Genomic DNA, 27,885 nt, shown 5'->3' with positions numbered 1-27,885 from the left:
AGAAACGAAATAATGACATACTTTTTAGGTAGATGTGCATTGTTATAAACGGTAGTCAAAACAGCTGTCTGCTTACAAAGTGACATAAATCGTTATTACATCTTTCTATTGGAATATTATCACCATGTGCATGTGTGATGTGGTATTACATAGTATGTGCAGTGGACTGGAACAATTATAACTGCTTAAAATCATTTTTGCTGTCTCATAGGCTTCTTTCATTACAAAAGTTTGTGGGAAAGTAGGTAATGTTTTCAGTTACTCACTCCTACCTTATTCTAAATAATCAGTAATGTATGACACTAAGCAGAGTTGGATTTAAGGAACACTAGGTACCCAGTCCACTCATCTCATTGAAGTGGTATGGTTGCAGTGCCCCTGTCCCCTTAACCTTACAATGTAAAATGTTGCAGTTTCTGAGAAACTGTATGCCTTCTGGCTCTCTGAGCACGTTGCGGAGCCTGGGATTCCAGACAACTGCAATCCGACTCCCTCAGAAAGTGCTGGACTGGAGAAGGACTGCTCGTTGACCACAGACCACTAGGCAGGGCCGGACTGGCCCACCGGGATACTGGGAAATTTCCCAGTGGGCCGTCAGCACGTGGGGCCGGACAGACAGCTGGCTGTTCTGGTGGCCGCAGGGGGAGCTGGCTATTCTTGCTTTGCTTCCCCGCCTTGGCGCGCTACTTAATAAGACTGGGGTCGGAATATGACGTCATATCCCGGGCCCTGGTCTCTTTAAGCTGCGCGCTGGGGAGCAGAACCAGAACAGCCAGCTCCCCCTGCGGCCACCAGCGCACCTAACCCAGCTGTCTGCCCTGCACAACTCCCTGGCCGGTCGCCCACAGGTAGCTATATTACGTGTCAGTGTATGTGTGACTGTGTCATGGTGTGTGTGTGTGTCTGTCTGTCTGTGTCATGGTATGTGTGTCTGTCATGGGGTCTGTGTGTGTTTAGAAAGTGTTTTTACTCACCTTTTTTCCCCCCCACACTGTGCTGTGGGGCTGGCATAGATTTTTTTTTCCATGGCTGCTTTGAATCCCCAGTCCGGCCCTGCCACTATGGCCCTGCCACTATGGAGTCTTTTGTAAAGGGCCGTTTAATCTCTCTGCCGGCCTGAGGTGGGGATTGATCAGAGCTGGGCTTCCAGACTCAGACAGGGGATCACCAGGTCCCTTTCTGCTCCCAGGCTCTAGGTGGCTGCCTTGGCCACCTAACAGGTAATCTAGCTCTGACACCGAACCACACATTTTACTGTTCAGTAATTTCTTATGTTACGGTGTTTAGTAGATACATTGAAGCAGTCGTTTGCAGCTGTATAACCTCTTAATTATTTTATATAATGACATGTAGGTTTTTAAAGTAACACTCTGAGTATTATAGGCAACCTGTGTTTTGTTTTTTTTGTGTTTTGTTTTTTTATATTTGCACAAATAGTGGCCACTACATACATAGTTTCCATATTTATGAGGGGCAGTCTTTATTTTGGTCCAAATCTCTTTGCCCCTCTTTTCTGTCCTAATTTCACTGTTTTATAGGAGATCAGTTGATATGTCTGGATGTATACCAGAGCCCTACAGCAATAATAATCATAGTAATATATATTTTTAAACTACAATAAATGTTTTTAGAAATCAGTAAGTGCAAATAAAAAAATACATTGTTCTTGTTCTAATTTACATTTGAAGTGCATACAATTTATCAGTAATCATCTAAAGGATTTCAGAATAGAACCCTTCCCAGGCCACACATCAACTTACATCCCTTAGTGTCTCCCTTAAGTGTCTCATTGTCCATTTGAAATGCTGGTCATTATGCATCACCCTTAAAGGAACACCACAATCAACATAACAACAACAGCACGCGTTAGATATATGGCAGATATTCCCCCCAATGAAAACCTGCATTTTTGTTCTTCATTTTTCTCTTCGAGGGTATATAAAACAATAAATAAAAAAAACAGTTTGATAAATTTGCAAATCTCTTGTCTACAGCACTGGGCAGACTAGATGGGCCGAATGGTTCTTATCTGCCGTCACATTCTATGTTTCTATGTTTCTATGTATTTAGAAGCCCATCCATTCTAATCCAGCCCAGGACTCTCTGTGGAGACAGAGTTCCCATTGCAGCTCATTTGCAATTGCCTGCCTCTGGAGTTTAGCTCATATGAGCTAAGCAGCCAGGAAGTAACATGACCGGTTGTCTGACAGCAATGTTAATTCATGTTAATTTATAAATGTGCCAATTCCTATTGAAATCTGAACTTTTTGTAAAATGAAATAACAGGACACACTGTGCACACAAAGCACTTCAGCAAGTCCCTAAAAAAGGGACACTGACACTTGAGGACGTTCTGGATATATCTGGATTTTATGTCTTGAACTGGACTGAGGGTGAGGCTGGCTTCTGTGTACCTTGTAATTTCTGGTTGAATGTAATGTTGCAACAACAGAAATTAAAACATAGAGTGAATGGTTTATGTTGTTAAAGGACCACTATAGTGCCAGGAAAACAAACTCTTTTTCCTGGCACTATAGTGTTAATAGGTCCCCCCCTCCTGCCAGGCTGAAGTGGGAGGAAGGGGTTAATATCTTACCTTTCTCCAGCGCCGGGCTCCCTCGGTGCTGGGTACTCTCCTCCTCCTTCCGACATCATCGGCTGAATGCGCATGCGCGGCAAGAGCCGCACACACATTCACAGTGAGAAGCGAGGAAGCGCCTATAGCGGCTATCAGTGAGACAGCCACTAGAGGCTGGATTAACCCTAATGTAAACATAGCAGTTTCTCTGAAACTGCTATGCTTACAGCAGGCAGGGTTAACCCTAGATGGACCTGGCACCCAGACCACTTCATTGAGCTGAAGTGGTCTGGGTGCCTATAGTGGTCCTTTAACCAGTATTATAATACAGGCCGTCAACAAATCAATCATATATAATCTGAACATTTTCACATTTTAATAAATCACCCTGTCAATTCAGTGTTTTTTCTTGATTTTTTTTTTAATACTCTTATTCTCTATGATTACAGATTTCTCTCTGCATTTCCTTATCTGCCGTCAAGCTCTTTGTTGAATGGATGTCACATAAACATCTGGATGCCAGTGGAAAACACAAAAAAATAAATTTGTGAAGAATTCCGGTCCAATTTAATTTTGCGATGAAGTGTCTCTTAAGAGATAATTTGGTAGCTTTTCAACATATTCTGATTTTGGTTTATCTTTTCTTTTTCCACCTCTCAGTTAGCTGAAATATTTGCCATTCTGTGTTACAGGCCATGTATGTCACTCCCATGATGTTGTGTAGACTTCTACCAAGTGTTAGCCACTCCTGGGTGCATCGAAGGTGGCTGAGAAAATTTGACATGACCCCAAGAATGCTGGCTTTACACTGGCAGAAAGTATTCGAAGCTCACAAGATCCCCGAGGCACGCGAATCCAGTGAGATTCTCATTTCACATGCGTTGGGAGCCAAGACAGTAAGTGGAGAGTTGTATGTTCTGATAGACTAAATAATGCAGAGTGTGATAATTCTAGTGCAACAAGAAAAGTCCCTTTATTTATTTATTTAAATATTTTGCCAGAAAGGATACATTAAGATTTCTCTTGTTTTCAAGTATGTCCTGGGCTGACACACATTGTATTTTACAACAGGGTACAGTATAATATTAAAAATACAAAGTTATATTAAAATACACAGAACAAGTAAGAAATATAATCAACCATAATTACAGGTGTATTGTGATATGTTGACAGGGATCTCTTAAAGGATTTTAGTGTGGAGGAAGATTTAATTGTGTCCGGGAGGTCTTTCCATTATTGTGGTGCTTTGTATGAAACTGAGAATTGAGCTACTTTCTTTTCGTAATCCGGTATACTAAATAAAGTGCTGGTACTGCAGGGCTCGACAAATCCCAGGGTTTTGTTGGCCCATTCAGCCCCTGAGGTGTACAAAACACAAGTAAATATTAGACGGAGTATCTTACATGCACACATGGGAACAAGTCTTTCTGTTAGGTAAAACTCCTACAATAAAACATAAAAGACAGATAATAGTGCAATATCGTTAGAACTTATAGTTAAAGTGCCAAATATCCGATAAGTTTACACTCACAAGTAAGGAGCCAATAAATATAAGGCTCAGATATTGATCTTTGTGGGATATAAGAGGTCCCACTCCCTCCTCTGTATATAAAATATCCTCCTTTGATTGCAGTCACAGGTATGCAGTAGAGGTTAAAAAGTGCTTTATTCAATAAAGTGCACAGTGAAATGTAAATAAAAATAAATAAAAAACCTTACAGTCTGTACTGGTAAGTCCTTTAAAGTGTAGCAAAACGCGTTTCGCCTCTTCAAGCGGCTTCCTCAGTTGCTGGTTTTCTGTCCTGTGAGTGGTGTTCCTTTTAAACCTGTTCAATTCTCGTTTTCTCCCTCCTTTCCATATTTCTTCCGGGTGCCGTTTCTTTTTGATGCAATTCCGGCTCCGGTTTTTGCGTTCCATCGTTGGAACACATAATGAAAACGATCGCGAATTTCCTGTTGGTTTTAGAGCTGGAACGCATCTCTGCAATTCACATGTAATTGTCCTCCAATTTGTGGGTTGTCCTTATCTTTGTGGAACGCATGCATGCATTTCAAATGTCCTATACATGCAGTTCACAATTTCTCTCAATATAATAAGAGGGAGAAGGAGAGTACAAAGATAATATGAGGATGGGGACATAAAGAGTTAATAAAATAGATATGATTGCACATTTTAATATACGGTAAGTAAGTGACAGTCAAGTGATCCCTATCTATTAAAATAGATGGTGCAGAATGTGGTCTTAAAGGACCACTATAGTGCCAGGAAAACATACTCGTTTTCCTGGCACTATAGTGCCCTGAGGGTGCCCCCACCCTCAGGGGCCCCCTCCTGCCCGGCTCTGCAAAGGGGAAAAGGGGTAAAACTTACCTTTTTCCAGCTCTAGGCGGGGAGCTCTCTGGCTCCGATCCTCCTCCGTTCCGCCCCATCGGCTGAATGCGCACGCGCGGCAAGAGCTGCGCGCGCATTCAGCCGGTCGCATAGGAAAGCATTTACAATGCTTTCCTATGGACGCTTGCGTGCTCTCACTGTGATTTTCACAGTGAGAATCACGCAAGCGCCTCTAGCGGCTGTCAGTGAGACAGCCACTAGAGGATTTGGGGGAAGGCTTAACCAATTTATAAACATAGCAGTTTCTCTGAAACTGCTATGTTTATAAAAAAAATGGGTTAACCCTAGCTGGACCTGGCACCCAGACCACTTCATTAAGCTGAAGTGGTCTGGGTGCCTAGAGTGGTCCTTTAATAGAAAAAATGCAGCATTTATAGTTAGTTGTCTTATAGTCTGTGCATAATGCCCTTTAAACTTAGAAAGCTATGACATAATATTAGGTGGAATCATGAACATAGGTGTTATATTACATATAAATACTACTTTTCAAACCCTGTGGTGTGTGAAAAACATAGTTTACTGTTTTATATATCACAGTTAGGAGAATAGCTGATCCTTAGAATTGTGCTTATTATATATAAAAGCCATATAATGCTTAAAATGTTGTACATAAAATCTTTTTTTTAAATTAGGTACATAATCATTAATAAAAAGGTGACAAATATTCAATGAAAATGGGATGCTAAAACTGGTGAAATGTTGCATTAAAATTGTGCCTATAACAATTTTTTATAATTAAAATCATACTTATAGAAACTGTTACATCTTCCTTGATATAGAGGGTTAAAAAGATATAGAAGAACTGACAGATAAAATAAATATATTTGTCTGCTGTGGAATATAGGCGAGGGAAGTTTAAGGGATTTATTTAAAATGGCAGACCTCAAAATCAGAATGAAAACCATATGGGGATAATGTTTTAAAATTAAATACGAATACATTTTTCTTCTTTTCCTAAATTATTAATACAATCCCCTCCCCACCAGTCTCTTTTAACTTCCGTTATAGCACAGAAAAAGAGGCATTCTGAGTTCTGATTATGTACTTGCTTAAATTGTAGAGAACACTATGGGTTTACATTTCTAATATTCCTAATGTCTTCCACTATTCTAGTTTTGAGGGGTCTAATGGATCTCCCTACGTACAATAGGTCGCATGGGCATTTAAGAATGTATATGATGCCTTTTGTGTGACAGGTTAAATGTTCTGTTATCGTGTAACCCCTTAAGGACCAAACTTCTGGAATAAAAGGGAATCATGACATGTCACACATGTCATGTGTCCTTAAGAGGTTAACCCCTACTGCATACCTATGACTGCAATCAAAGGAGGATATTTTATATACAGAGGAGGGAGTGGAACCTCTTATATCCCACAAAGCTGAATATCTGAGCCTAATATTTATTGGCTTCTTACTTGTGAGTGTAAACTTATCAGATATTTGGCACTTTAACTATACGTTCTAACGATATTGCACTATTAGCCGTCTTTTATGTTTTGTCGTAGGAGTTTTACCCAACAGACAGACTTGTTCCCATGTGTGCATGTAAGATACTCCGTCTAATATTTACTTGTGCTTTGTACTACTGGTGAAGGTTAAGGGGACCCCACCTAGACGTTAGAGTACTTTGCATTGGCACCAAGCACCCACTTAATACCTGCATTTTTATCTTTACAAGCCCCTGAGGTGGTCGGCTGCCTATGAGTGGAGGCGGGCAGCCAGCTAGCTGATGGAGATCGTGGACGTGCGGTCGGTTATCCTGCTTAGGGAGAGCGTGGGTTGTGTAGGCTCCTGGAGGATTGAGGCAGACGTGCAGGTTCACGAGGGTGCTGTAACCTCCCTGCTCTGCTCCCTCGCACGTCCTCCAGTGATTGTGGGAGCCGGAATGTGATGTCATTCTGGCCCCGGCATCACTAGACAATGCTCTATGGAGCAGAGCAGGGAGATGACTGAAGCCCCACTGGACCCCAGGGATAGCCGAAACGCTCCAGACAGGGACACTGGGTGGTCACCTTAATGTGTGTTATTAGTGCAGTGTCAGTCAGTGAGTGTGTGTGTATCAGTGAGTGTGTGTTTAGGTGACTGGTACCCCTCCAATCACATGGGTAAGGGCTTTTTACTCACCTTTTTCCCCCCACACTGTGTTGGTCTCGCCGCAGCTGGCCATGCCTCCCTGACTGTGATCCCATAGGAAAGCATTGGGAGGCTATTGCGCATGTGTGGCTGCGCCAATCAGAATCTCCTCATAGAGATTAATTGAATCAATGCATCTCTAAGGGGAACATTAAGTGCCTCCATGCAGAGCATGGAGATGCTAAACGTAGGTGCTGCATACTATGCAACACTGACCCAGGGTGCACTCTAGATGCCATCTGAGTGACTGTTACTAGAAGTGTTACTAGGCAACGCTGTAAATACTGCCTTTCCTTTGTAGGTACTGTTCCAAAGACCATTGTGACAGTTTTGTCAATGTTTAGAAAAAGTTTTTATTATCTGCAATCCTCTTTTTTACTTCTGCAAACTGGACTTGGAGCACAGCCTCGAGCTCCGGTAAATGTGTTTTGCTAGCATTGCCTGCGTACTTAGGAGGCTTGGAGACGCTAGACAGATCATTATTGAATAATGTGAATAGTAGGGGGCCAAGTACAGAGCTTTGGGGAACACCACACGTGACTCGGGGAGGAAGGGAGGCACTGTTAGAAATGGACATGTATTGCGCTCGATCCAATACATATAACTAAAACCAGGTTAGCAGAGGATCACCAATAGCTGTCTTTTTAAGTTTTTGTAATCGAACACCATGGTCTACCATGTCAAACGCCTTGGCAAAATCAAGGAAAATAGCTCCAATTAAGTCTCCTTGTTCCATGCCAGTTTGGATGTCGTTGTAAACTATTAAGAGGGCAGTTGTAGTTAAATGATTTGGACAAAAGCCTGATTGCTCAGGGGTTAGATATTTCGATTGTTGATAATACTCACATAGTTGCATGTGAACTGATTTTTCCCACGATTTTCGACAATTCAGGGAGCAATGATAATGGAATATAGTTAGATACCAAAGTATTGTCAACATTCTTATGGATAGGCATTTAGTATTCTATCTTTGGTCAGTTTTAGCATTTTTACAAGGAAAGCCATTATAAACAACTCTTCGGGGTCGGGGACCTGTTCACTAACAGAACTTTAAAAAAGCCAATACAAGGAACTCTCTTTTGGCCTGTTCATTTGCAGGACTAGTGGTCATCCACAGAGATTTAACTTACTCTTTAGCGTCAAACGGTTATTTTCTTCTCTGCTTGTTGCAAAATTTGTTAAATGTAGAAAATCGTGCAAAGCACCCTGAAGTTTCATCCCTGTAAATAGTAAATTATAGAAACACACTCACAAGAACAATTATGGAAATGAGTAATAGAAAATATCTGGAGTATAAACTTAAAAGGTTACTACAAACACCAAAACCATTTCACTGATTTGAAGTGGACATGGTTCTTGGAATCTGTATGTATAGCTTTTCACTATGAAACACAGCACTTACAAAGATATTTAAAGGACCACTATAGTGCCAGAAAAACAAACTTGTTTTCCTGGCACTATGTAGTCCGTAGGTCCCCCTCCCGCTGGGCTGAAGTGGTTAAAACCCCTTCAGCCCTTTACCTTTACCCACGCCGGGCTTCCTCAGCGCTGGGGAACTCTCCACCCCCTGCCGACACCACGCCGAATGTGCATGCACGGCATTCAAACTGCCCACAGGAAAGCATTACTCAATGCTTTCCTATGGACGTCAGCGTCTTATCACAGTGAGAATCGCGGAAGCGCCTCTAGCAGCTGTCAGTGATTAACCCTCAGTGTAAACATAGCAGTTTCTCTGAAACTGCTATGTTTTCAGCTGCGGGGTAAAACTAGAGGGACCTGGCTTCATTGAGCTGAAGTCGTCTGGGTGCCTATAGTGGTCCTTTAATGATGCTGCCATAAGTATAACTCCACCTCTGTTAGCATCATTAGTACGTCATTTTGGCTAATGGCAATGTGTACAAATTCTATGTACAGAGTGTCATGCAGCTTATATGGACATACATATTTTTCCATGTATGTTTTTATGATTTTTTTTTCCTCTCAAATGGAGGAAAAAAGATATACACATACATAAGAAAAAAGATTGCTTCAAAGTGTTTTTATTAATAAGACCCATTTTAAGGATGATCAGTAACCTGCTTGAGGGTTAAACACCGTATTTTGTGAGTGTAAACTTTTTTTTTCCTCTTCTTGCTATACCCCATGTTTCCATCATCTCTTGAATAACCCATTTATATGGAAAGAGAAAATGCTCTAGGCTCTGTGAATGTATTTTCTAGGTTATGTATAAGCAAACATGAAAAAAAACACAACACATTGGGGTCATTAGGATCTAAACCTGGATTATGGGGAAGTGGTGTGAAAGGTTCAGTCAGATCAATCAATAAGTACTGCAAATACTAATGAAAGTGGTGCACATTCCAGAATAAATAAAAAGCTGTTTTTTATTTCCAGGTATCCAGTATTTAGTGTAATTGAGCAAATATAAAATAACAAAGGTCCTCTTTTGAAGAAAGCACAAACTGAAACATTGGGGAAATGATTTGAGTCACATGGTTGACCTGTGCTCATGGTGTACTATGTACTCTAGCTATTATGGTATTTGTATATTTGATTACTATTTTTTGGTATACTACTGGGCAAAAGATGACATTTATCCCATTATGTGTATAGTTTTCATAAATAGTGAATAAATAATTTGTATAAAATTACAGCTTAAGTCCCATCTCTTGTGACATTGACCAACACACACACTATTACTGATAAGCCTGGGAATGCTGGGTACGAGGGCATCATATTTATGTTGCTTTATTTGTCTCCTGCAGTTTCACAGTATTCCTCCTTCCGTGTCACGGTGTCCTGTCTCTGCCGATCAACTGGAACATGTAGAGAGCATGGGACAACAGCGTTTGCAAAGGTGACCACTTGACCGCGCATTCCATGTACTGAGATATGGCACGCTGACAGATATACTTGGCAACACAGTACTGCAGACTCTGGCAGGCATCCCTTAGGATCATACAATAACAGGAAAACAAACAACGGTCTTCCTGCAGCTTAATGTAGCAACAGAACCACAAGCATTCCTATTACTATATGATTCTGTTTACACAAGAGTTTGTGCTTTTTTTTTTTTCTTCATTTATTAATGGACACTCCAGGGTTAACTGAGCATCATTTGTATTTCAACATAGAGGTAATACATTTAAAACAAATAACAAATGTAAAAAAAAAATTAACTTGGGGAATGTCAATTCTTTCCAATTTTTCCCAAGAATCTGAAACTTATCGAGCAATTGTCTTGTCTCCTGTTGCTCGGAGAACAACTAAGTGCGTGATTCATTTTGACGTTATGCACACACAAGCGTTACTTTCTTTTAAAGTGAGAATTATCAGGTTTTCAAATGTAAGCCCAAAATAGCTGGACTGGAACATTTGCCAAGTTAGCCACGCAGCCATTTATTTTATTTTTTACAATGTGAATCTTGCTTTGTGCAAGTCAATGGAAGCTTGCAATGGTTTCCATTTTTTTTTGTGTGGCCATTTTTCATTTTTTTTCATCAAGAAATAACTTCCTTAAAATGAATGACTGGGGTTTCTGCAAGCTTTATGTTTCATCTCCAGACAATGAACTAGCGCACTATATTTTGTTTTCTAACCAACCTGCCTGAAGTGTCCCTTTAAAATAATTTGTGCAGATTTATTCTGCATCTGTGCCAAAATGTCCCCACCCTTTGAAAAAAAGAGTAACTACTTCCATATTCTATTTTACAAGTAGTTTTTTTTCATGAAATACAAATAAAAAATAAAACAATAGCAAAATATGTAGAGGTAGATATGTAAATAAGGGAGACACGGTATACGTAGTCTATGGTCTGCTTCTGGTTCAAAAAGCCGCAGGACCTTTAAAGGTGCCGCATTTCTTTTTATCTCTGGTTTGGTTATTCTCCAACTATATTGAAAAAAAATAAACAAATGTGGCATCATACTGTGTTTGTATGTAGTTCACACAAGTATAGATAAATATACACTTAGGTGTTCCGGAGACTGCAATCTGACTCCCTCTTGTCCCGGTACCTGATAGGCACCTCAGTGTGACCGCACCAGATCAGTACGGTCACACCATCACAGTACCTGATCGGCACCGTGATGTGACCGCATCTGATTGGTGCGGTCACACTAAAGAAGGGAGAGGTTACTCACCTTACCTCCAGCGCCTTTCCCTCCATGCAGCTCCTAAAATAACGGCCGATTCCAGTGTAAGGAAGGACGCTCGTCGCTGCAAGGTGGCGCTAAATGCTAGCGCTGCCCACAATGACGTCACTAGTGACATGTGTGTGCGGCATTGCGTTTTTGCTGTGCACACACGTTCTGGGGTCATGGGACCCAAATTAACAAATAGCAGGGTTTACTGGGTTATTTGTTCAGTGTGCTGTTGTTTTTTCCATCCTGTGGGTTATCCAAGAGCGCGTTCCTGATACTGTTTATTGGTTATTGATCTTGGCTTGACTTGACTTCCTGAATTTCTGGTTTCCCTGACCTTTTGGCTTTGTTCTTACCATATTTGTTTCTTTCTGTATTTCTGATCTCGGCTCGTGACTGGTGTTTTCTATTACGTTAAATCGGGCAATTCTAAAGCCCGGTAATAGGTTGATACTGTTTGTTATTTGTAATGTGTTTGACTTTATTCTGTGTGTTGGGCCACTGGTTTGTCCTGACACCAATCTAGTGTCAACACAAGGCTAGTACAGTGCCTGCATTAAATATATTTTTCCTTCCTATTTTTTACATGCATCCTTTGTGCTGCAGTACACGGTTTTATTGATTTTATTTATAAGACAAGACAGTTTTGGAAATATAATTGTTCTAATTGGGAATGTTACAATAACTACATTTTCTGCTTGTAGAATAATGCTTCAGAATTGCTGTTCTACATAAACTTGATTTATCTTCCTACAGGGTGATTAAATTGATTACATCAATTGATTACATCAACACTTCTAACACTTTGTAAAATATTTGTTCCTACTTAGGGTCCCAGTCCAGTATATTATTAAGGAGTGGGATTTTTTGGATATGACTTTACAGATGAGGCCACCAGTATTTATCCCACGACCTGAGACAGAGGTAAGATGTATAAAGGTGCTATAGCTTATAATGTTTGCTTTGTTGGTAAAATGCAGGAACTAGAGCTGAGTTATGAAGAATGTGATTCAAAAGATTCATTGTGCTCAACTCACTTTCATGATCCTTACCGTTTATGCTTGGTTTGTAATACTAGTCTGCATATAACCCAAAAAAATAACTCAATTGTAATTGAAACATTCAAATAACGAGCAGACAATTAGAATACAGTATTTAGACTATAATAAAGTCACACACATGATCACAGTGCAGAACTTCACATCAGAGAATAAATAACTGAATAGCACATAGACAATTAAGCAAAGTACATTCCCGCAAAGCAAATAAAAAAACCTCAGCTGGTAAAGACACTGTTGCTAAAATATCATGAATTGTTTTATTGGCATATTCTCTTACTCCTTTCATTGCTTTAAGGAATACAAGATGTATTTCTAACACTATGGTGTCCCTGCCCGTAAGTTTATAATGCACACACCGTGTGCATGCACAGTGTCGCATTCACAGCTTTTCATAGAAAATTTCATTGACGGCTCATGGCAAGAGCCACGCAAGCACGTATGGTCCAAACTGCTTCTAAATGAGAAGCATTGGATTGGACTAATATTCTGTGAATTGACAACGTCACGAGGAGACGACTGACGTAAGTAGATTTTTTTTTTTTTTTTAAACCTACTCGTTTTTAAAGCTGTTGTTGGGCTGCTTGAAAATATAGAAGCCCCAAAGAAATGATTTTACAATGCTAACACGGGTCTCTGTTTAAAGGGACTCTCCAGTGCCAGGAAAACAATCCCTTTTCCTGGCACTGCAGGTCCCCTCTCCCCCCCACCACATATCCCCGGTTGCTGATGGGGTGAAATCCCCTTCAGTTACTTACCTGAGATCCCCGCCAATGTCCCTCAGCGGTGGTTTCGGGTTGCCGCCGCTCCTCCTCTTCATTACGTCAGCCGGCGGGGGAGACTGATTCCACCCGCCGGCTGAGGAGACCTAATGCGCATGCGCGGCAATGCCGCGCATGTGCATTAGAGCTCTCCATAGGAAAGCATTGAAAATGCTTTTCCATGCTTTGCTATGGGGAATTGAGCGACGCTGGAGGTCCTCACATAGCGTGAGGACGTCCAGCGACGCTCTAGCACAGAAAACCTGTGCTATGAAGCAGGAAGTGCCCTCTAGTGGCTGTCTAGTAGACAGCCACTAGAGCAGGAGTTAACCCTGCAATGTAAATATTGCAGTTTATGAAAACTGCAATAATTACAGTTGCAGGGTTACGGGTAGTGGCACCTAGACCACTCCAATGGGCAGAAGTGGTCTGGGTGCCTGGAGTGTCCCTTTAATATATTTGGATAAGCTTTTAAAATGATTTAATATTTTTGACTAAACTTTTAAAATGAGTTTTCAAAATATTTAAATATATAACAACATTAAAATATTTTTCCTAATATGAAATTATTTTAAAAGGTTTATCCAAAAATATTAAATCATTTAAAAATCTTATCCAACAATATTAAGGGTTACTCCTGTTATGGTACTTTTTCAGTAAACCAAAATGTTTAAGTGTCTATCTGTTCCTGTCCAAATTAAAGAGAATTGAATTGCGTATATACGCTGAAGTAATTCAGTCTGACACACGGAGTTCAGGTTAAAATAACTTCGAGGAAATTTATTGGCAAGTGAAGAATCAGAGGGCGCGCAGGCCCTTTTAAGAGACATTTTCGTCATCATTGATTATCAAGATATCAGTGAATAAACATCATTAATTGGATTAATTGTTAAGTGTCTGGATTAGTGTCCACCTATCAATATAATTAATTGGATCAAAAACTAAGTGGTTAGTTCCGTGTCCACCCACCAAGAGGTGGTACTTTTTTGGACACGGGTGGGGGACAAGGGGTCTTGAGCGTCATTTTACTCGGTCGGTGATGTCAAATCTCGTGGTTAGGTGCAAGGTCTCTTATGAATAGAACATTTCATTACTACTGTGTTCTCATGGCCTTTAAATTATACTATGTTGCGAGTTAGGGGAAATTCAACAGTTCCTGGGTTAGTCATATCCTTATTGAGAATACAGTCTTTGTCTATTGTATTAGATGTGCTGAGAAATACTGTCATGTAATGTAGTTTTCATATGGAGAAGTCAGGTTATGAGGACAAAATGGAGGATTTGTCACAGTATCAGGTTAATACAGAGTTAGAGCAGCAATTCAATATAAGTACAATAAGATTTTTTAATAATTCTACATCAGTCCCCCCTATGAAATGTTAAATTCTAAGAGATAAAAACTTTATTTGTTAATACCAGAAGACGTGTTAGCCCAAAGGCACAGAAACCCCGTGGCCGCTAGCTAGGTGTTAATGCAAAGTGCAAGTCTGTCCCTATTTTCTGACCCTACTAGGCTAACTCATCTGTCAGTATGGCTCTCGAACACTTCACACCCATGGGTGTCCCACGGCAGCTAACCCACCGCTTCTCCACACGGGGCCTTTACCATTCACTGACAGATGCTGTCCCTAAGGTGGTCCCTTCCTAGAACTCTCGCACTTTATCATCAAAAGGGATAGATTGCAGCGGCAAACAGGGTGAGTTGAGATCCTGGAAATCTTGGTCATCAACATCAAGAAGTGTGAAAGTGGGTGCCGCTTGGTCAACAGTCTTCGTGAGAGCTTTCCTCAGACAGGGGAAGACACAACAAAAGAGAAGAGCAAAGATAAAAAAAGAAATTAGTATTGCCATACCAATATGCATTAAAGCCTTTTTCCAACCTGTCATCCAACCAAACCATCTGTCCCAGGGATCTTTTATCCCAGAATTCCTTTTTAATTCCTCTGAGAGGTCATTTAATTTTGCTATGGCTAATGTAACTTTACCATTAGGACCTGTGTTTTCTGGGATGTAGGTACAACATGTCATGGTGTCGGGCAAAATTTTACATACCCCTCCTTTTTCAGCTAGGATCATATCCAGGGCTATTCTATTTTGGAAGGCCATTTGGGATGTTGCCTGCAACTGTTCGGCTAATCCCTGGAGGGCATCTCTGGTGTAATTAACGAAACGCTGTTGATTGTAATAAATGTAGTTTATCCAGTTTAAGTTCTTGTTTGCGGTAACTATGGTAAAAATTGATTCAAATCCTGCAGCAACTTCATCTCTCGCTTTAAATTCATTGGGTACCCCCCTAGGCACCCCAATGGCATCAATGTAAATGTGAGGGTCAAAACTTCCTTTTACTGGGGCTTCACGCTTAGCCTTAGTGTGGCTGGACTCATGGGTGTTGGTGTGTGTGTCAGAAATAATGTGTATAGGCATAATGGCCTTGGCCAATGTACACTCCCCCCACCACTCTGTGTCCATTCTGGATCTTAGCTGTAAATCCCCACACAACCAGTAAATATCTCCCAGTGACCTAATGTGCTGCCATGATCTTGTCTTCAACTTGGTAACAGGAATATGTGGAATAGCAGTATCCCAATGACGGTATAGGTAATTGAGTTCTGGGGGCAGTTGGATCAGGACCATGCTGTTGCCTTCCGAGTCGCAATAGAAATCTTGGGCAGTGAGCTTTACTTCAAACCAGTGGTAGAGCTCATCTTCATAGCAAGGTTCAGGAGTAATGTCTGGCTTGTACCACATGGTACAGAAGGCGTAATCTGGACCTTCACAGAGAGGTGTCTTGTCCTCGTGAAAAGTTAAATGTGGATGCATTTTCTTGATACATCCACAGAGAAGGTAGATGTAGGTTTCATCTGTGACAAACCCATAGTAGATACCCCCCTCAGGGAGTGGAAGAAGAGTGGATGGGTTAAGAACTTGACACCTTTGTATAGAAATGTTGTCAGGCAGAAGAAGATGACATTGCAGACGTAGGTGTCTAGCGGGAGACACGTGCTTGAGCTGGACTTGGTTGATAATGGCAGAGATGTCATGAGGGGCCAAAACAACCAACGGGTGGCCAAGGACCAGGTCTGAAGTTCTTTCAATGAGTTCTCTTGCAGCAAAAACAGCCCTAAGGCAGGAAGGGGTCCCTCTAGCCACAATGTCCAGTTGGCATGAAAAGTATCCAATAGGCCTCTGGCGGCCTTTTAAGTCATTAGTTTGGGTAAGAACTCCTGTAGCATGGCCTAGTCTTTCAGAGACAAATAATTTGAAAGGCTTGGTATAGTCTGGTAGGCCCAAGGCAGGAGCAGAGACAATGGCACGTTTAAGAGATTTGAAATTGTCCAGAGCTTCGTTGGTCAGGCCGAATGGATCTGACTTGAGTGCATCGTAGAGAGGTTGCATAAGCAGAGAGGCCTCTGGGATCCATGCTCTGCAGTAGGAAATGAGGCCTAAGAAGGCATGAAGAGATTTTGAAGTCCTTGGGGGTTGAATGTCCAGAATTGCTCTGACTCGGTCCCGAGTGAGATGTCTGGTACCTTGAGATAGGCAATGTCCAAGGAAAATCACAGAAGGTTGACAGAATTGCAGCTTGAGAAGTGAAGCTTTACATCCTTGTTCTGCCAAATAGCAAAGCAGACTAATTGAACACTTTTCAGTAGTGGGTATATCATCTCCACAGAGCAGCAAATCATCCACATACTGGAGTAAAACAACTTCTGGGTGTTCAGCTTGCCATGGGTCAAGAATAGTACACATGGCTTTGGCAAATTGACTTGGAGAATTTTGTGCCCCTTGGGGCATGACAGTCCATGTATATTGTTGCATTTCATGGGTGAAAGCGAACAGGTATTGACAGGATGGATCTAGTGGAACACTGAAAAAAGCATTAGCTAGGTCAATGACTGTGAAATACTTTGCAGAAGGTGGGACGCCAGAGAGCAGGGTATGGGGGTTTGGTACAAGAGGGGTGTCCAGGACAGTGGCTTCATTGACCGCACGGAGATCCTGAACCATCCTGTACTTTACTGGCTCACCTTTTAGAGTCTTCTTCTTCACAGGAAATAATGGAGTATTACATTCTGATTTACACTCCACTAAAGCACCCTTTTCCAGGAGCGCTTTGATGTGAATAGAAATGGCTGCAGCCTGTGCTGGTTTTAGAGGATATTGTGGTTTCCTTGGTAACTTAGCTCCTGGAATAAGCTTAACCACCACAGGTGGGACATTTAGATGACCTATATCCTCTGGGCCTGAGGACCATAACTTAGCAGGCACCTGAGTTTTTAACTCATCTGGGAAATTGGACCTAGGTTCTGCTGCTTCCTCATTGGGTATATCTAATTGCAGCATCAAAGGTAAGGAGCACAGGGCTGAAGTGTCAGAAACAGATAGAGGTGTAAACATTTCTACCTGTCCATCTGGGGTGAAGGTTATAGATGCCTGCAGGCGTGAGAGGACATCAGCGCCTAACAGGTTAATTGGGCATGTGGAGGAAACTACAAAACGAGCAAGTAAGCTTGTGCCAACCCGCAGAGGGGTTGTTAGAGGACTGTTTCTCGGTTGGCCATCCACTCCAACACAGGAGACATCAATACTTGACAAGAAAGATGGGTCTGGCAGGTCTTGTTCTCTGAGAACACTTCGGGCTGCGCCTGTGTCAATAAGAAATGTGGTAGGTTGGCCTTCAATGGGTAAAGTCACTGTGGCAAGTGGCCCCCCCCTTTATCCCCTGTAGACACTGCCATGACAGGGGTTAATGACACAGGTTTGCCAATTTCCTAATCATCATCTGGTTCCTCAACAATTGGAACCGTTTTCTCGGCCTTAGGGGCCGGGGCAGGCTTGGGAAACTTTTTGGGCTCCCCTGTGGGAAACTTTTTGGGCTCCCCCGGTTTCCTTTTGGGTTCTGGACAGTCACTTCTGTAGTGTCCCTTAGCCCCACAATTAAAACATGTTACGTCCTCTAACTTGACACCCTTGGTGCCAGGGGTGATGGGGGTGGCACGGGCCACCATGAGAGGAGCTGGATTGGGTCTTCTGGGGGTTTGGGCAGATTCCAAACCTCTAGCAACTAGGAGTAACGTATCTAGGGGAACAACCTTGTATTCAGGGCGTGCAGCAATGATTCCCTTGCGTATGGAATCTTTAACACCTTGGACAAACGCACCTGATAGCATTTGTGAATGAATTTTGTCAGTGAGATCAAATCCCAAATCTGTAAACATTTGATATAGTCTTGCATGAAACCTTTCCACTGATTCTCCTTTGTCTTGCACAACATCAGTAAGGCCAGCGTCTTGATCTGCAAGTTTATCCTTAGCCCAATCTCTTAATTGATTGCAAAAGGTTACTCCGGAGGGGTAATCAACATCACTTGTAAGCAGATCTGTACTGAGGTGGCGGGCCATGCTGGGCCAATATGCATCCCCTGCTTTAATAGCACAAATGCTCAGTAGGTCACGCCAGGCGGCGGAAAAAGTCTTTTGTATCTGAACTATCCCTCGGTAAAAAGGCATAGGCTGCTTCTCTGGGTCAGGGAGAGATTTCATTAAAGCACTAGCTTGTGTGGGGTTAAAAGCGACATATTTAGGAGGGGCCTGTTCTCCCCGACCCTGATGGCCGAAGGGATCTTCAATAGAACGGTGGGCTCTCGCAGCCTCCATTGAACCCTGGGACAGCCTGTCATCCTCTTCCTCATCTAGCTCTATTATCTGGGACCTTCTGCGTGAGGGGAACACCTGAGGAGACAGGGCCGGGGGATAGGAGGGAGCTCCGGAGGCGGGAGTTGCCATTGGGTCATAACCTTGGGGCCGGTAATCACCGGGAAGCACCGGCATCAGGGGTGCTGAATGGCTGGGGGCCGCCATATTGGAGGCGGGGAAGGAAGTTGCATTGGGGTTAAGGGAAGATGTGGCGGCCATGTTGGATGTGGGCACATCCGGGGCAGACTGAGCCGGACTGGGCATGACCGGAACCTGGGGAGTGACTTGGGGAAAGGGGTATGGCCAGTGAGGATAGGGGTATGGGAAGGGGTATGGCCAGGCCATTTGGGTGGGAGTTGGGGCGGAACCTGGAGTGGGCAGTGAGGTTGGGGAGGGATTAGCAGAGGGGGTGGGAACCTGGGCTGTGGTCGGGGCGGGCGAGGGAGAGGGTGGAGAAGAGTCAGTAGAGGCGGGTGAAGAAGGAGGAGCCGGAGTGGGATCAGCAAGATTGACAGTGGCAGGAGAGGAGGGGTTAGTGAACTGGGCAGATGCAGATGGGAGGGTAGGATTATCTACGGAGACAAAGTGTGAGGAAGGAATGGCAGATGAGATGTTAGCATTAGACTCAGAAGGTGGCTTGGGGATGGATGAGGATGATGGGAATGTTAGGGAGGGAGAAGGGGAAAAGTAGGATCCATCAGAATTTAGGACCGGGCAAACGGGAGAGGTGACGGGATGGGGATTGGGAGGATTGGGAGTGGGATACATAGTCAGCTGGCAATCTCCCATTACTGACTGGATCTTTGGGATAGACATCCCCCGGGCGCCATTTTGGGGCGCTGGCTGAGGAAGAGGCCCAGTAACATAATTATTATGGTACACAAACATTTTCACACCCTTGTGAATTATTTCCTCCTCAACCCAACCTTCTTGCTGAATAGCCTTCGCTACTCTGTACCATGCTTCAGCTGTTTTTAATAAATCATAATTTGCAAGCTTGCCTTTCTTCTCCATCAACAATCTACGCCAACTTTCTGGTTGTAATCTACCACATGTCGGCACAGCAATTTTACAAACTTTTGCAATCTTTTCAACACCTTTAACCATCTCCTCACCCTCTCTGTCATCAACTAAATCACATGCTAACCAGCCCTTACTGGGCTTACTTAAATCCTGCCCCATAATCCCTTTTCCCCTACACCAGCGTCCCAGATATAGGGAAAGATAAGGAAAATTGAACCGGAACGTCTACAATGCTCGACTGCCACCTGAGAATCGTGGGTCTTTCTCAAGTGCGTCTTCCCAAAACGTAGACTAGTCACTGAATCCGCCTACCCGGGGTGGTAGACACAGATTGGAGCGAGGTGAGAAGTGTGTGACCAATCACTTCTCTATTAAGAGGAATGGGAGTGGATAGTATAATAGTACAGGAAGTGTAGAAAAGGTAAAGAGTAAGGAAAAAATCCTTAGAGACAGATACAGGAGTTTAAATGACTCCACATTAAACAAACAAGACAACAGTACAGTTGAAATACAGTGCATGCATCACAGTTCAAATGAAATCAACAGTAATCCCTTTCCTTCTACATGTGCTTACTCCAAAGTCACCTTTCTCAACCTCGTAGTGTCCCCGCTCGGAGAATGACTTCCTCAAGTCTCACTACCAGCGGCCAAGGATAACAGCTAACACCGGTCCGAAATCCTTTCTAGCCTCCCTCGTTACAGCAGTCCACTTAAAGTGGCCGCGCCACCCTCACTCCCGTAGTGCCCCTATAAAACCCACTTTATAAGTCTCACTACCACGTGATGTGGAAAACAAGCAATGCCTGCCTGAATCCCCCCAGGAAACAGAGTCCCCTGCCACAAGGCTAAGTCTCCTACCACAATTAAATAATCAGTGGACCTTCAACTCAACTAGAGCCGAAGGGTCCGGGTCAGGACGTCCCCAACTCAACTAGAGCTGGATGGTCCGGTTCAGGACGTCCCCAACTCAACTAGAGCTGGATGGTCCGAAAGCGCACAGTGAAGCTAGCTAGACTATCAAAGTGACACAAAATTGGATCACAGGAAACTATGATTCTACACAGATCCCACAGTTCCACAAACTTCTTTTTCCTTACAGCCACAGCCACGAGGCTCCTAAAAGAAGTAAACAGGCAAAGAAGACCCCCAGGAACTTCCACAGGTCAACCCCCCTTTTTCCCTACAGCCACAAACACGTGGCTCCTAAAAGGAGTAAAACAGGCAACAGGACTCCAGGCAAATCCCCCGGGTCCACCCCCCCCTTTATCCCAAAAAGGGGAAAACAGACAAACACAGGACCCTCAGGCAAACTACCACTGGTCCACCCCCCCCCCCTTTATCCCAAAAAGGGGAAACAAATAAACATTCAGCCCGGGCAACCAAACTAGACACACCCAGGCAACAGATAGACTAAATGCAGGTAACAAATGGGTAATAAGACTCCGGGCAAGATATTACCTGTCTTTGATGTCCTCCCGGGAAGCAGTCACAGACACGTGGACGGGTCAATCAAAGGGGCCGGAACATACCGGTGGCTCTGCAGAAGTCTCTACCGTGTACCTGGAGGTGATCAATCTCCTTTCCTTCCCCCTGGATTCCTCCGTCCACCCTTGTCTTCCTTAGGACGGCTCACCGGCCAGACATAGCCCGGAGTCCCTGTTCGGGCGCCAAAGTTGTTATGGTACTTTTTCAGTAAACCAAAATGTTTAAGTGTCTATCTGTTCCTGTCCAAATTAAAGAGAATTGAATTGCGTATATACGCTGAAGTAATTCAGTCTGACACACGGAGTTCAGGTTAAAATAACTTCGAGGAAATTTATTGGCAAGTGAAGAATCAGAGGGCGCGCAGGCCCTTTTAAGAGACATTTTCGTCATCATTGATTATCAAGATATCAGTGAATAAACATCATTAATTGGATTAATTGTTAAGTGTCTGGATTAGTGTCCACCTATCAATATAATTAATTGGATCAAAAACTAAGTGGTTAGTTCCGTGTCCACCCACCAAGAGGTGGTACTTTTTTGGACACGGGTGGGGGACAAGGGGTCTTGAGCGTCATTTTACTCGGTCGGTGATGTCAAATCTCGTGGTTAGGTGCAAGGTCTCTTATGAATAGAACATTTCATTACTACTGTGTTCTCATGGCCTTTGAATTATACTATGTTGCGAGTTAGGGGAAATTCAACAGTTCCTGGGTTAGTCATATCCTTATGGAGAATACAGTCTTTGTCTATTGTATTAGATGTGCTGAGAAATACTGTCATGTAATGTAGTTTTCATATGGAGAAGTCAGGTTATGAGGACAAAATGGAGGATTTGTCACAGTATCAGGTTAATACAGAGTTAGAGCAGCAATTCAATATAAGTACAATAAGATTTTTTAATAATTCTACATCACTCCAACCACCATGACCACTTCTATTATTTGAAGTGGTCATGGTGGTAGGAGTATGTATGTGCAGTGCCTCTACTTGAAATACCCCATATACAGAGATATTTTCAATTGTGTGCTGGGGCTATTTGCACCCCCAGCACACATGACTTAGGCAGCCCAGAACTCACAGAATTTGAAATTAATTAGAATTCTTTGCATAAATTACTTCTGTTGTCAGTGCGCACTGCACTCTGACAACAGACGTGAAACTCTCACCTCCCTCTCATCTACATTGTGCTCCCTCCTGCCTCCATTCTTGCACACTCCCTCCTTCTGCCTCCCTCCCATCCCCAGTCCAGAGCACGTGCATGCACTCTGAGCTGGTGAAATTATCCAATCACAGGCTTTTCTATGAGATGCCTGTGATTGGACCAATCTCGACCCCAGTGGTGTCAGGAGGGGTACGGAGGGGCCGTGGCAGCCAGGTAATTTGGGAATTTCTTGAAATTATCTGCTACAGGACATAAAATTTTAATAATTTTCAGCCATTTTGAAAATAGAATTCCACTATTTTTACTTGTTCCTTTGTGAAATTACCAATGATGAATCTCCCAAGATTCAGTTATATGTCCATGCAACAAAAATAATTTACGAAGAACTTTTATTACAACCACACTCTCTTGAAAAAATTAATGAAAAAATACACATTAGACCTGCTTTATGATATATCTATAACTTAGTGTGTCTGTGTTCAGGTTCAATTTACTCATTTATTAAGAGTGGTATGCTGAGCAATGCAATGCTAAGCAGACTGGTACCCACATATCTAAAAAGAGGTCTTATGTAATGTCTGTCCCAGGCTTTGATTTCAGCAGTGTAATGTGACAACATGGGAGAATCTAAAGGTCAGATAACATATCACCTGTTCTTCTTCCACACAGACCAGATATTGATCACGCACTTGTACACATATGCATACCTTACAGCTCACACATAAATTAAATGTTGCTGCTGCCAAACATTCGTCTAGTACTCATTTCTAATGCTTTATATGGACTGGTCCAGTATCATATATGTAGACTCAAACATACCATTTTATATGCAGATCTATTAACCTTTGCATTGTATACTTTTACATTTCCCTCCTGGTTTCAGGAACTGGTGGGCCTAGTACTTGCTGACAGCCAGGGACTGCTGTCTTCCACAGAACCCCGAATTCTTGAAGTGGGGTGCGGTTCAGGGGCTGTATCTTTGGCCTTACAACGGAGTCTGCCACAGGTGACGTGTGTGTGTGTGTCTGTGTGTGTGTGAGCAAATTAATTCAACATGTAAATCAGCTAAATCAAACAGTTTGTGCAGCAGTACCTGCAGAGTTTACTGTGAGATTTATCTTCTAAAAGCGATAGACCCCCAGCTGTTTTTATAATCATAACTCCAACTCCCATGCCTTTTAAGTATTTTCAAGACATCACGGAAGTTGCAGTCAAGCAGCTGTGAACCTACCTATTGGCCATCCCTGCACAGCTTAATGAATGCACTTCATTATATTTTAAATGTGATGTAAATCCTGTTGTTTCCATACAAAGATTGAATTGCATTATATATATATATATATATATATATATATATATATATATAAAATTAGGAGAAATTTCTAACAAGGAGTAGTACGTTTAACACATTTTATATGTTGCAAGAGTAAATGATCTTTAGTGTTCTTTGGGCGGGGGGGGGGGGGGGTGGTACCCTTTATGATTTGACAGGGAATATATCTTGAAATTAAAAGGAGATCTTTGGAATGTCTAGGAGCCGGAGGTAAGAGTAATACATGGGTATGTATGTGGGCAGATAGGTGATCTCTGCTTGGGAGGCGGGAGACACTAAATCTGTCTGTGAGGTTGGCATGATGCCCTTGGAATGCATCTTGCATAGACATCCAGTATGATTGATCGATTAAAAGACACCCCCTTGGTTTCTCTGGAGAGAAGATATTCTGTTATTGAGATATGTGGAGGCCTCTCTTATATATCTGGTTTAGAGAGGGTCACTCCGCTGTTTCTTTAAGTAAGCAATTTCCCACTGCCTTATGCTATTGGTGGGTGATAATTTTCTCTCTGTGTATTACAGGCTTGTGTTGTGGCAATAGATAAAACAGAAGAGGCTGTGAATCTCACGCGGAATAATGCAGAAAGGTGAATTGCTGGACAATGTTAGCCTAGGTAGCTACTGGGAGCAGGTTTAACCCCTATTATTTAATATAGGGAACATTTATATATATATATATATATATATATATATATATAGGGAAGGTGCGAAACGCGTCAGGGCTTCATCACACTTTTTTTCAGGGTAGTCTCCTGGCTGGTCTCTCCTATTTCCGGCAGTTGCAGGTAGTACGGAAAATTGATATTTTTTTTCACTATTTACTATATTTTTTACTTTGTTTTTCTTGCTGGGAATTTCATGTTGTTATTATTATTTATATAGCGCCATCACATGTTACTCCAGAGCACAATATTGTTTTTGTGTGATATGCCTGCACTACCTTTAGCATCTGTGAGGGCTGCTGTGACAGTGTTATACCGTGGATTTTCGATATGTATGCCTTTAACCCCTTAAGGACACATGACATGTGTGACATGTCATGATTCCCTTTTATTCCAGAAGTTTGGTCCTTAAGGGGTTAAATTAATAAATGTGCACTTTTTTCATATTCATATCTTTTCTGTGGATTACTTGGGATTATCCATGTGTGCGGACCAACGTGCATCCATTGTGAAACATTTATATATAGTAATGCACAAAGTTTGGAGAATGCATTTTTGGACAGCTTTTGAGAATATCTTTTCAGATGATACTTCCCATGATGCTTTTTACAGTCTTCCCTGGCTGAACACCTAGAACATATAGTCTGCAATTGCCGGACTGGAGAGAAAAGGTCAACCACTGCTATCATTAAGTAATGACAGAGGACAATGGAACATACTTCCCCTTGTTGTATGTGTTCACTATATGGGTTTAACTTTTAGCCTACTTTAGCCATTATTCCGCCCTTATTTTTTTTAATCTTTGGTATTTTGCTTTTATTTTAACAATATGTGTTTTGACAAAAGATAGCAGCCAATCACCTTTCAAATTTTATTTAATTTTATTTTTACCCGGAATCCTCTGGTAACAGCAAAAATAGATATGGGGAATTGTATACTATTAACAAACGATCGATTTAATAGAACATGAATGTCCCTATTCTTTTGTATGTGTTGTACTATACAAAACAGAAACAAACAGATGTAAGCGTACAATCTGAAAATCTAGAATACATACAATATTTATAGACCTGAAAATACATTGCAGCGTAGCACCTAGAGAATTAATCAGTCTGTAAATATGGCTTCAGTTTCTTCTTGTGGTGGTGACCATGTGGCTGCAAAACCTGAAGATGGCATAGTGACACTGGCAGACAGCCACAGGCTGTTTATATGGATTCATAGGAGGCATTGGAGGATAAAGTGACCGGAGGGGCCACATGGGGATTACATTTAACTAATAAACCAGTTCTACGTTGATTATATTTAGATTTATGGAGGGAATTCCAATCATTGGATATGTGGAAGAGCAATGTGATTACTAGGAGAAAGTGGTCATGTCTTGAAGCAGGGATATTTTTGTAAAGGGAACAAATGAATGGTGACAACATACCCAACAATGACCTCGATTACAGCTGATTACATTTATCAGTAGTTTATTGACCCCCAATAAGCCATTTAATGGTTGGGATCAATTACATTACCGCTGTTAAAGTCTCACCCGGAGCCGATAAATATTGGTTTGAATATGAAAACCATAGCTTTAATTTACATTGAAAATGGCAGCTTCTGTGATTCTGTTAGTTTGGGCACATAATCACTGATTAGTGACTTTGTAAAAGTTAACACCTAAAAGTAGTTAAAAAAATAAATAAATTATATATATATATATAATTTACTAGAAGCCAGCAGGCAAATAATAAAAATAAAAGCCTGTGCAGTGCAGGTCAATGTGACTGGGGTCATCGGGTGACTGTTGAAATTTCAATAACACAGGGTGCAAGTAAATAAACGTATTATACAGGTGTTTAGATTTATTGGTGTCCTTCACTATTATTAGGGTGAGGGGGTTAGGCAGTATTTCTTTTTTTAATTAAGGAGTTTGGCTATGGTCTTGGATCCCTAGTCACCTAGAGGTTAGGCCGACCTAGGGGCGCGGGCAATAGGTCCCCTTCTTTATTACATTATTCGTAGCCCTCCACTGGCTGCCAATGGGTGGGGGCTGAGGACCATTGTGTGATCCCAACGTAATAATATTAGAAGCCCTTACCCATTGACCACATTGGGATGCATCCCTTTTTTATGTAATAGACCCTCCACCCAAAGGCATAGTTATCCGTAATTTTATTTCTAGCTTTTAGACCTGTTTTAGCTGCTTGTATTTCAGCTGATATGAATTCTAGCTGAAATGCAATTTATAAAAATAAATTTAAAAAGCGGCCAAAAACAAATGATAATTATCGACTGCGTTTTGCTGATTGAATTAAATCAAAGCCAATATTAAAAAGCAAAATATGTCTTCTGTAAGTATATTTTGAACTCTCCTCAGATATGGACTCCAGAACAAAATCCAAGTATTGCAGCATGATATCTTGTTCGGTAAGGAGTCTGTATACATTACACCCCTTTTCCATGCTGTCTATCTCTCTGTCCTTTTTTTCCTGAATCTATCATTTGATTTTATCTGTCGTTCAAATTCTATTTTGTCTGAACAGTGCGATATCTGCTTTTATGTTCTATTCCTTATGAGCAACACCATTTTAGCGTTAACTCCACCAAGTACTGCGAGTTTGCATTTGTCTTTGTATTAAAAAATAAAATAAAAATACAAACTTTTATTCTGCATGTTTTTGTCTACTTCAGCCATTATACACACTCACCACTCTTTTTTTATTTACTTTTAAACAGATCCCCCAGAACGTCTTCTGACATGGGGTCCAATAGATGTCATAGTCAGCAACCCACCTTATATATTCACTGCTGATATGTCAATGCTGGATCCAGAGATCTCCAGGTATTCACATGACTGATCTATTAAAGCTATAGCATAGTCCTTGCTGTGTAATACTGTTCAATACGGCAGCTGTTTCTAAAATAAATACTTTGCACTAGGTACGAAGATCACAATGCATTGGATGGAGGACATGATGGAATGGATGTTATTAAGGGGATCCTGCATCTTGCAACATGCCTCCTGAAGCATAATGGGTGAGTAAATATGGTGAAGTCCAAAATGTATGTTCCAGGCACAGAGTTTCATAATAGTTCCTCTTTTCTCTCCTTTACAGGGATGTGTTTCTCGAAGGAGATCCCCGTCATCCTCATATGATTTCCCATTGGCTGAAAACCACTCACAGTGTTCAGCTGAGGCTAATCAGCATTTTCCAAGACTTTTGTAAAAAGTAAATGATTATTAAACCATTTCCTATTATTTATACTGCAGCTCCTGCTCACCCCCCCACACTCAGTGTACCCTCTTTTATTCCGCTCCTGTAGTTCAATTATGATGCTTCCTATGTTTTACTCTATGCATGGACTTTCTGCTGTCTTACCCACCTCTGCTGTATTTTTTGTTGTAGGCCAAGGTTTGTACACCTGCGTAAAAGTTGAAGCTGCAACCACATCCTGTGACCTCAAAG

General features: G+C 41.9%; 1 protein-coding gene across 3 annotated transcripts; it reads left to right on the top strand.

The window, feature by feature from the left end:
• On the top strand, nucleotides 1-27,885 carry HEMK1 (HemK methyltransferase family member 1). 3 transcript variants are annotated; one of them, XM_063426620.1, is made up of 12 exons: nucleotides 1-28; nucleotides 3,028-3,183; nucleotides 3,271-3,474; nucleotides 9,870-9,961; nucleotides 12,078-12,171; nucleotides 23,316-23,438; nucleotides 24,288-24,352; nucleotides 26,796-26,845; nucleotides 27,155-27,260; nucleotides 27,359-27,454; nucleotides 27,535-27,648; nucleotides 27,826-27,885. In XM_063426620.1, exons 2-12 carry the CDS (start codon nucleotides 3,157-3,159, stop codon nucleotides 27,854-27,856), a joined length of 1,002 nt encoding a protein of 333 aa, XP_063282690.1. In that variant the 5' UTR covers nucleotides 1-28; nucleotides 3,028-3,156; the 3' UTR covers nucleotides 27,857-27,885. The 3 variants fall into 3 exon arrangements, with proteins under 3 accessions (XP_063282690.1, XP_063282688.1, XP_063282691.1); XM_063426618.1 differs by lacking the exon at nucleotides 1-28 and adding an exon at nucleotides 1,063-1,220; XM_063426621.1 differs by lacking the exon at nucleotides 1-28 and adding an exon at nucleotides 1,063-1,220 and having other exon boundaries at nucleotides 3,028-3,474.

The sequence above is a fragment of the Pelobates fuscus genome, chromosome 7, assembly GCF_036172605.1.
Source record: "Pelobates fuscus isolate aPelFus1 chromosome 7, aPelFus1.pri, whole genome shotgun sequence".
NCBI classification, from domain to species: Eukaryota; Metazoa; Chordata; class Amphibia; order Anura; family Pelobatidae; genus Pelobates; species Pelobates fuscus.
This window is presented reverse-complemented; position numbering and strand designations above follow the sequence as displayed.